Source organism: Lactuca saligna, chromosome 8, assembly GCF_052625555.1.
Source record: "Lactuca saligna cultivar CGN05327 chromosome 8, ASM5262555v1, whole genome shotgun sequence".
Classification (NCBI taxonomy): Eukaryota; Viridiplantae; Streptophyta; class Magnoliopsida; order Asterales; family Asteraceae; genus Lactuca; species Lactuca saligna.
In genome coordinates this window covers 56,192,111-56,203,237 of record NC_136424.1, presented here as the reverse complement: position 1 = coordinate 56,203,237, position 11,127 = coordinate 56,192,111, and the positions used below count along the sequence as shown (strand labels likewise).

Here is an 11,127-nt window from a genome sequence, read left to right as displayed (position 1 = left end):
GGCGTCGTCATTTTTACCGGATGACAAAACTACTTGGTTTTGCTTTTTAAAAATGAAATACATATTTTCAGCAAACCACATAGATTTGCATATATATGACTTTAAAAATTATTGGCTATTTTGGTCGTTTTTCTAATTTTTTCATTATTTTATAAAAAAACTTTTGAATAATGGCTGTTATAATTATTTTTGTAGGTGTAAATGATACAGTTGGAACATGAATAAATGTTTAGTGTGTGCGTATGTGTATGTAAAATATTCGATTTACAGTAACGCAACCGTGTCCCGTAGGTGTTTTTTGATTACGACATCCGCCCACCATCTTCTAATATTCGATTTTTACATCACTACCCCCTTCCTCTTCCTATATAAACCCCCCAACACCCTCCATTCCTCCTTCATAACTCTCTCTTATCCACTCAAATTTCAAAAAAAGAAAAGAAAAAAGAAACAAACAAAATATATACACAAGTTTACTGTTTTTATTCTCCTCAAATCGTTTTTTCGCTTCAACTCAAGTAGCACGAAAAACTGAAAATTGAAGATGATGTGTTTGGTTTCAAGATCCGGACGTGATTTGCAACGCTATGACATGGGTCGTCGACTTGTTGTCGGGTATTTTACGTTTTCAGTGTTTATTTGTCTACTCAAACTCATTTGCATTTCGTATTTTTATCAGCTCGTAAAATTCAAAAAATAAAAGTAAAAATAAATATTAATAATAGAAATCTCGTGTATTGAAACATGGGTTTCGAACATAGATGTAAATGAAAAAGAAATAAATTTATAACTGCTAAACTCATATTAGATTTATGATAATATAATTTAATATATATTTTATAAAATTATTGCAGATGTATTCCGTATAGGTATAAAAATGAAAATGGTGAACTTGAAGTCCTCGTTATCAGCTCGCAGAAAGGCCATGCTATGATGTTTCCCAAGGTATTTAGTGAATTCTTTTTATATAAGTTTATATTTAAACTATATACAAAATATAAAGAGAAAACGAAAGCCACTTGATTTGAATAAATATTAACGGAAGACTATTCAAAAGTTTTTTTTTTTATTATATTTATTCTTTTATCTGCAATAATAAAAAATTCTGACACTCTCGATAACGACAACTTCAGGGAGGTTGGGAGCTCGATGAATCCGTCGAAGAAGCTGCTTCACGGGAGTGCTTCGAAGAAGCCGGTGTAGTTGGAATAGTCGAGGTCTATATTACTGAATAGTGAATACTCATTTTTTATTTAATTTTATTAAAAGGTCACTTAGATCTGTAGAAAATAAAAGTTTACGTGACAATTTTATGATGCAAAATGCAGTGTGAATTAGGAAAATGGATGTTCAAGAGCAAAAGCCAAGGAATATACCATGAAGGGTACATGTTTCCGATGCTCGTCGCTGAACAGCTTGAACTTTGGCCGGAGAAAAATCTCCGGCAAAGAGTTTGGGTACGTATTGATCAACTTTTCTTGTTCATGTGTTTATAAAAAATATTTATAGAAGTTTTCCGACACAGTTTTCCGGTGGGTTTTAGGGTTTTGGAAACATTATAGTTAATTACAAGAAATGAAGATAACTTTTCGTTTTAACACTGATCACCCACTACAAGCTATGGCAAAATGATGATGCAGAAATGGCATGCAAGAAATACGTATATTAAACTAAAACTTACGAAAAATAAAACAATTTATTCTGAATTAATGAAATAAAATGATTTTTTTTTTCAGATGAAGGTAGAAGAAGCAAGAGAGGTATGCCAGAGTTGGTGGATGAAGGAAGCATTGGATGTGTTTGTTGAGAGGATCAACCCACCAACTTTCATCGAACAAGATTTCTTGAATTCTTCTGTAGATATTAGTTAGTTCATTAATAAAATAAGAATAAATAGTTTTTTTTTTCTCTTTTTTAATGAATTTTACTTTCGTGTACATATATGAAGAAACAAAAACTTGTTCTCAATTGAAGATCTAAATGGAAATGAGGCACCCCATAAAGAAAAAGAAAAGTTGACGATATTTGATTTCATTAATTTTTATTTTGATCGTCTCATTAGATACATAATTATATATAAAGAGAAGAGTAACGAACTAAACAACAAATATCTATCAGATGGTTACATATATATACGGTCTTAGTTTGGATTGGAACTAAAGCTAACGTAAATAAAGCTAACTGTTGGGTATTTATATTATGCACTTATGCTGAATTGTGTTCCATAAATACACATATAAAGGAAAGAAAAGAAACTATACAGATACAATGTGTTTTTATAACAATACACTTCAAATGAAATAAAGAAAATACACAAAACATAAAATACACCAAAGTTTGAGATTTGTGTTGCAGACAATTCCTTTGAAACACATTCATTATTCCATTCGCTTCAATTGATACAACAAGAGTACTATATACTATTGGATTTCGACTTTTTTTTCCCTGAAAATCAATGGGTTTAAGTGTATTCTCCAAATCTGCATTGGGTTGATCTCGGTCTAGCTCTATATGTTCGCAGTGCACTTGCTAAAAAAGAATGGGTCTCCTTTGTTTGGATAAATATGCGGTAAATACACACAGTAAAGATACCGGAAAAAAAAATCTAGCAACACGGGAAACTAACGTGATTCATACGATCGGAGTAACTATACTAATCCACTGGAGAACTACATAAATTTTTATTATGATTGTTGAATACAATTGTCACACTCGCTTTCTGTTTAGAGTTACAAATGTACGGCAATATCTTTTTATAATGGCAAATTCTAATCTAGGACTACTTGTGGGCTAAGTCCTACTAACCCAAAACAGTACCATTTGGTATAGGTTGAGCACCATAGACCGCACCACAACTGCTACTACAGTTGTGGTGTAGGCAACTTTGCAACATGTTAGATCAAAATTTTCTTGTTGGGGCGTTGTCCTCAAACCTCAAAGGGGGTAGTTCCCTATTACCTCCTTTTAGACCTTTCCCCTATCAGCCTCCATCTTCTAAAAACGTCCCTTGCAAACCCTACTCCCTTGGTGTTTGTTTTGAGCTTGAAAGTGTGTACTTACGTGCTTGTGAAGGAGGAAGAAGGTGGTAGACTAACTTGGAAGTTCAAGGCAGCTTGGATCCAGAAGTATCTTACTCGCAAGCATCCTCATAAGGTATAAAGATTGGAACATGATGTTTTATTTGCTAAGATCTTGCTAGTCTAGTGTTTGTTTACATTTTTGGTCCCATAGTCTTGGTCTAGTAGAGTATAAGCTACTCTAGGTCCTTAAAGTGTAGTTTTATGTAGTATTGAGCTTATGGAGTCATAAAAACGAGAGCTTGGTCACTATCAATAAGCCATGCATGAGTTTTACAGCCTTGGATGAATTTTGGACCTAGGGTTTGAATTTATACCCTTTTGTATCCATGCAAATGGATAAAGTCAGAGAGTTTATCCATTAAGACATCCTATTTTGCCTAGATCTGAAGGTTGATGAGTTGGCTTTCTGTATTAAGGAATAAACGAGGAGTTTTGGGTTCAATGCTAGTCCATTGGGTGTACCTAGTGGTACGCTGCGTGTACCGGGTTCAAGCCTCGTGACCGCGAAGGGCCTCTCTACGCCAAGCATAGTGACTAAGTACAAGGGCATACTCAACTTGTATTGACCATCTGACTTTTTGACTTTGATTGTTGACTAGGAATTTGACCCAGTTGGACTTAGGGGAATTTTAGGTATTTTGAATAGTAGTTTGAGTTAGGTCCCTATTTAGTGTATAGGTAACCAGTAAAGTCAACGTTTGGAGCAGTGATCTGTTTTGCTATTTTACAGACTGTGAGATTAGTTTTTCTCACTGTACTTGTGGGTTGAAGGTACCAATGTCAGTCGACTGGATTATGTATCATGGTATATTAGATGATGTTATAGTGGTTATATGATAGACTGGTAGATCTGTATGATTACCTATATTCACTAGTTATGTGTTAGACTGGTAAAGTTGTATGATTACCCATACTTGTTGGTTATTGATTGTTATTGTATATGTCGACATGCTATGGTTTGTTGGGTTGAGGCGGTCCTAATTTATGTTGAAGGCTAAGATACTTGGGGTTGTCTGGATAGAGTGAAGGCCTATGAGATGGTCCAGGCCGAAGGCCAGAGAGCAATCTAGATAAGTTGTAGGCCTGCGAGGCGGTCTAGTCAGGCTGGAGGCTCATATATGCATGTTGTTATTTGTTTGGTTGTACATGGTACTTTGGGGGAACTCACTAAGCTTTGGCTTCCAGTATGATTGTTATGGTTTCAGGTAGTTCATAGAATAGGGGCAAGGCGAAGGATTCAAATGCACATCATTCTGTATTTCTAAGATTATGATTTTGGGATACTCTGATTCATGTTTACGACTATTAAAAACTAGGTTTTTTTATACATTTATGGTTTTGGATTGGTTTGAAAATGAAAATTTTCACCTTGATTTTTGGGATGTTACATGATCCATGCATGGAGGTTGTTAAACTTTTGGACGTATCTTGGATCTAGGGTTAGTGAATTGTAATTTAGAGGCTTGTTAATGGATAAAGTTGGAAGATTTATCCATTAAGTGCTTGTTTTGAATGATTCTGGAAAGAATCAACCATTTTCTTTATAGTTTAAGCACTTAACAAAAGGGATATAATGATCAATTGCTATATCGCACATAGGTTATGAGCTATGTTGCATGTAGAATAGAGAGACCAAACAATTTTATCTTTTAGTGTTACACCAAGCATAGGTTAGTGGACACCGAGTGTAGCTGCATTGGGAGTAGGTTATGAGATACGTCGTGCATAGGACGTTGATTGTTAACTTTTTGACCAATTTTACTAATTTGACATTTGGTCAGACTTTGATGGATTTGAGTGTTAGACTGAGGTTTTGGTCTCAGATTGGTATTAGGTCTCAGATGAGTTTTCTCACTATACTATGTAGGACACTATGTTGCATGATATGATAGATTGTCTTTGTGACTTTTATATGAAAGACTATGAGGCGACTATAACACTTGTATGTAAGACTGTGAGGGAGCATATCACTTGTATGAAAGACTATATGGGACCATAACACTTGTATGAAAGACTATGGGGGACCATATCACTCATATGAAATATTGTGGGGGACTATAACATCTGTATGAAAGACTATAGGGGACCATAACACTTCATAAAAGACTATGTAGGGAACATAGCAAGAAAGACTGCAACATCAAAAGTGAGTGTAAGACTATGGGGGAACCATAACATTCACTTGGATATGTGGTATCTGCGAGAACTCGCTAAACTTTGTGTTTACTTACTTAAGTTTATATGTTTTCAGGTCGTTCTCGCGGAAAAGGGGGGGGGGACAATTTGATTACATGGTATCGATGGATTTGTTTTGGACATGTCCTCTGATTTAACTTTAATATCGTTATTTTTACTCTGGTTTGATTATATTTTGACATATTTGAACAAATGAATGTTTTGTCATACATTGGGTATGAGATTGGAATGGCTACCTTTATTTAAAAACGAAAAATTTTGGCTTGAAATTTGGGACGCTATAGTAGTAGTAGATTGCAAACATCTTTTTTTACCTAATTAGATTTCAAACAAGATATTTAAATTGCACCAGATTCACAATCTTTATTTTAAAACATATAATATGGTGATTTTTGTCATAATTATTGGCATTGTTGAGGGTTGTTTGGAGCTGAGAGAAGATGAAAGGGTAAAAGTAATGCATTGTAAATCAGAGGAGTGGAGTTGAATTTGAACTAAAGTTGGAGTGCTAAGTTGTATTGCCTTCTATAATAAAAGGAGATGTTTTTACATGAGCTTGCCACTTTTCATATGTATAAACATTCCGGTTCTCTACAAAGTTTTTTGTGAAAGTGGTCGTACTTCCAATGTTAGGGAATCATCTTCAGCTAGATTCTAAAATATTTTATGAAATATTGTAATATTAATATGCTTGCATTCATTTTTTTGTTATTTTTTTTGTGTGTTTAAGACTTTCATTCAAGTCCTACCCTAGAAAGACTTAGACATTTGGTTCTTCCAGATTTATGATATAATAGTATTCTTCTAAATTTAAATACTCTAGCGTTAATTAATTTAGATATTAAGGTTGTGCACATAGTATCAGAGCGGGATTTAGATCGTAGATCTACGTTCATTCTTTAAAATCATTTTTAACTTGTATACTTTAATATTGTAGGAGTAAACTATAAACCCTAATGGGTCGTTTGGTTCGCTGGAATCTGTTGGAATCGGAAGGAATTGGATTTTTAATTTCATCACTTTCCTATGTTTGGTTCAAGTTTTGAGAATGAATTGGATTCCTAAATGTGTCCAACTTTCCTTCCATTAAGGGAAAATAAATTCCATCTAAAAGATGAGGAAATTCAAATTCCTTCAAGTGAGAGTGTTGAATATTATCATATTACTCTTTTCATTTTTAACATTAAATATGAAAAATCTCTATCACTACTCGCGGCCACCTCCACCACAACCTTCACCACCACTACCCACCACCTCCACTACAACCCACCACCACCACCTCCACCACCCACCCACCCACCCACCACCACTAACCATCATCACTAATGTCGTTGCCACTGTCACCACCACCCATCGCTTCCGTTACCACCATCACCATCGCTGACACCACTACCACCGTCACCACCACCACCACTACCACCACTACCTATAACCTTCGTTACCACCTACACCACAATCCTACCATTACCGTAGTTACTACTAACTCTATCATCACTACCATCACCTCTACTGCCACCATCACGACCACCGTCGCCGCCACCTGCACCCACCACCACCACCACCGCCGCCACTAACACCCACCACCATAACCACCATTGTCTCTACCATTAACACTAGTGATGTCACTACTACCACCACCTATACCTTCGTCACTACCAAACACTACCGCCATCACCACCATCGCTGCCGCCACCACCACCGTTTACTACTTTTATAATTTGTATAATATATTTTTACATATAATTATAAAAAAAATAAAGGTAAGAAAAAACCAAGAATAATAGTTTTGTCATTTTACAATATTCCAATTCCATTTTGTGCCAACCAAACAAAATATAAAATTGAATTCAAATTCCATTTACAGCTAACCAAACAGAATATTAAATTAGATTTCAATTCAAGAGAGATTCAAATTCCTCAACAGATTCCAAATCCTTCAAAAACATTCTATGAACCAAACGCCGCCTAAGTTTCCTGTTGAATTTCTTTGAGATTTTGGAAACTTTGATTCTGGGACAAATAGGGTTCAAATTACTTCTCCTTCTGCTTTATTCTCTTGATGAAAACAGTATTGATCTTCCATGTGTCATTTTGATTATAATTATTCATCTAAAATCTAATTTTTGAAAGCATACTTTTTTTTTTTTTTATTTTGTAAGCCATGTTATCAAGCTTCATGAGAAAGACATGAAAGACATCTGGTATGTAACATCCACAAATTAGAGTTAGAAGTTTTAGTTTTAAATTCTCAAGCTTGGAATATTATAAAATTTTCATTACTTATTTAGAAATGATAAAGTTTTACAAATATAAGAATAACTAAATTTTTTAAATTATGACCATATAGATATAAGAATGTATTATAAGGTTTATATGACAATTAAATAATTTTAAGGGTGTTAGCAATTTCCAATCCTTATTGCAACTTACTTATTGCAATGTTTCATGTCCATCTCACCACCCAAAAAAAGTATGTCTCATCTATTTTTCTCACGATTCAACACATCAATAACAACTTTAAATATGAAGAAATGATAAATGCTTAGTTATCTTAGTAAAACAATAAATTTGATTTGAGTAAATTATTCCTAGCATCTATTAGAGTTAAATCACACAAAGAAGGTTATAAGCTCTTATACCATCATAGTTGTAAACCTACTAAGATTTTTAATTTTTCCTCTATGTAGGACACATTCCAAAACCTACTTTGTTTTGCTAAATTTCATTCAAAGTAGCAAACTTTTAGTATTAATATCTCATTCACACATATTATGTTTTAGACACATTATATATCGTTTTGAAACTCTCACAAAGGAAAATACAACCCACTAAAAATTATATATATATATATATATATATATATATATATATATATATATATATATATATATATATATAAACCTTAATAAGCATTTAGCATGTATTGCTGAATTTTAAGAGGTACAAGGCTTATTGCATTATTTACAGCAATTTTATGCATTGAAGAAAAAAATGTTATCCGGTCAAAAACTGAATTTTAAGTACTACAAGTGATAAAACATGAAGAACAATTTTATAATGCATAACCTCATTCTTATCCATAAAATATATTAGAATCGGTCAAAATTTGACCGAGTATTCCTCATCTTCAACCAACTGAATAAGTCTAACTCTGAATACATGTTATATATCATCTTTCTCACCCTCTTTCAACAATGAGTCTCCAAGAACCCTAGAATTAACTCCCAAAAACTCATCCGTCCACTACCCGATGCATCCCTTTGATATCCACCCTCTCAACTTTTGAGACAATAATATCTTATATTCTTGAAAAAGATATATGAGTTGTTGTTTACAAGTTAGTTGTCCATTCATAATACGTAAAGGCATCAGTAACTTAATGTTATTAAACATATTGTTATGCGTGATTTGATGAGAGAATAGTACAAGCATATAAGTCGAAGTTTATCCGTTCCTTTTTCCCTAAGGGGAAAAGTGATATCCGTGGGCCCCTCGATGATTTGATGTCAACATCTAAAGCGCTTGGCCAAGCTTGGACTGAATGGATGTGTTCTATTGGTAGTCTAATTTGATCGTCATAAATCAGAAATAGGGGAAAAAAATTGGATATTGAGATTGATTATAATCCATGTCTCATGAATATACGATATCTTGTAGAATGGAGGAATATTTGATCACTTATCTTAGGACACGTAACTGAATGGGTCTGAGTTTGTTAGCGGCTTTGAGAGCTACAATTTGCTAATCGGTTTTTGAAGTAATATTGGCAACTATAGTTATTAGATTTATCCAAATGGGAGACTATTGGATTAGGTGTTTACGCCCATAACTATAATTTATATATACTTGAATTGATAGTAACAAAGTCCTTTTGGGTTGCCCTAAAAACTAGCAACTAGACAGAATGACTTTTAGAGAGAAAGGTTGAATTTATTATTTGATTAATAAATTAAAATAAATGATTTATTAATGTATTATGATAATAATATATTAATTAGAAACCATATTATTTAATTAATAATTAATCATAAATTAATTGGAGTTAATTTTGGGATTAATGGAATTCATTAAAAGTGCAGGGGTTGTTTGGAAATTTATTGATAGTTAAGGAAAGAGGCTCTAGAACCTCCTTAGAAAAGGTTGTATGAAAACTTATAGGGAGGCCCTAGAGTTTTCTTCCAAGGGCCTTGGGATGGGAATTCATGGGTTGCTTAGTCCTTAAGCTAAGGAATTAGAGTTTCCTCCTAAAACCCTAGCTTTAACTCTAAGCTACCTCATCTATATAAGGATTTTTACCCCTTTCACAATTTCGGCCACATAAAACCCTAAGGGAATAGCCGAAGTTCCCAAAACTCCTCTCCTCTCTCCTCTCTCATCCTCTTTATTAGTTTGGGTGTGAACCATTAGAGGCGTGATACTTGTAACGCTTGCTCTCAAAGTTCAAGAAGACTAGGATTTCATTGTTATTTCTATATAACAATTAAGGTATTTTTTTTCTTGACCCAATTAGTGATTTCGAAATTATACTACTAGTATTAGGGTTTCCCAGTTAATGTTCAAATGTTGTATGTTCAATTACAGAAAACAAAAATTAGGAAACTAGGGTTGCATGCACACATATGTTTTTGTTTGTTATGCTCAAAACCCATCACTAACAACAACTCATTTCCACGTAGTCAAGCGTATCCTCAGATATGTCAAAGGAACCTTATGATTTGGTCTTCATTACCAACGATCCACAACTATTCCTCTTGTTGCCTACTCGGATGCTGATTAGGCATGGTGTATTGAGACACGACACTTAATCTATGGTTATTCTATCTTCCTTGGTGGTAATATTGTCTCTTGGAGTGCGAAGAAGCAACATACTGTGTCTCACTCTAACTATGAATCCGGATAAGGTGGCCGATCATTTTACTAAAACTCATCCATGTCCTTTATTTGAGCATTTTATATCCAAGCTATGTGTTGGTCCACCACCTTTTAGCTTGACGGTGGGGTACTAACGATAAGGTTACATGAGCAAAAATTATCTAAGACAAAACAACAACATTGGTCCCTATGGTATTCAAAAAAATGTTGGATAGGGTACAAAAAGTTTCCAAATTGCATGGAAGGTCCAAAATTAAAACATTTATATGATTTTGGTCCAAAAAACTTGAAAAGACGATTATGCCCTTTTATTTTATTTTTTTTATAATTATTCTAATATTATTCTAATTAAAAAGTTAAAAATATATATATATATCCCCTCCCCACCCACTGCTCTCTCTCTCTCTCTCTCTCTCTCTCCAATACATCCACAAACATATGAATTTTCTACTCATATCTTCTTTCCCACCTTTCATCTTCAACCTATTTTGATGTATCTTGCATAAATAAGAAAACATGGCTCAAAAGCTCTGATGGGTGTCTGTTGAAATTTCCCGGTGCTTCCGCTTCACGATGACATTTCTGATGGTCGTTTGTATCTTCCATAAATCGTAAAACCAACCACCATTGCCACCTGTTGAAACCACATGTCCGACACCTACCTGAAAGCTCCGATAGGTATTTGAAAATCTCGACCCCCTTGCTACCTTTTCTAGAGAGTGAGGGTTGTAGGTGGAGTGAGCCATTGTCGTTAGATTTGTGTCAGACAACCTTTATCTAGTAAGCCACCTATAAAATTACACCAAGACATCAACAACAATGAAACCATACATGTCGTGATGGACCTCAATTAAAACCTTGAGAAATTACACCGAGAACCCTCATTGACCCCTATTGGGTTTTCCAATTCTTTACACCTTCGATTCCATCAAGTTTGATTTTTTAGCATTTGGCTTTTATTTACCGAGTCATGATGTTT

At 34.2% G+C, this 11,127-nt stretch overlaps 1 protein-coding gene across 1 annotated transcript; it reads left to right on the top strand.

Moving 5' to 3' along the window:
* The first annotated feature begins 393 nt into the window (after positions 1-393).
* LOC145007970 (nudix hydrolase 17, mitochondrial-like) lies at positions 394-2,024 on the top strand. Its single transcript, XM_078966581.1, has 5 exons — positions 394-615; positions 855-945; positions 1,134-1,217; positions 1,329-1,457; positions 1,737-2,024. Exons 1-5 carry the CDS (start codon positions 545-547, stop codon positions 1,869-1,871), a joined length of 510 nt encoding a protein of 169 aa, XP_078822707.1. The 5' UTR covers positions 394-544; the 3' UTR covers positions 1,872-2,024.
* Positions 2,025-11,127: the final 9,103 nt, after the last annotated feature.

Excerpts from the sequence above, each read along its gene's own strand:
- LOC145007970 (XM_078966581.1), top strand. The coding sequence starts at position 545 with ATGATGTGTTTGGTTTCAAGATCCGGACGTGATTTGCAACGCTATGAC. Across the intron at positions 616-854 it reads GGTCGTCGACTTGTTGTCGG|ATGTATTCCGTATAGGTATA; the intron begins GTATTTTACGTT and ends AAATTATTGCAG. Across the intron at positions 1,458-1,736 it reads ATCTCCGGCAAAGAGTTTGG|ATGAAGGTAGAAGAAGCAAG; the intron begins GTACGTATTGAT and ends TTTTTTTTTCAG.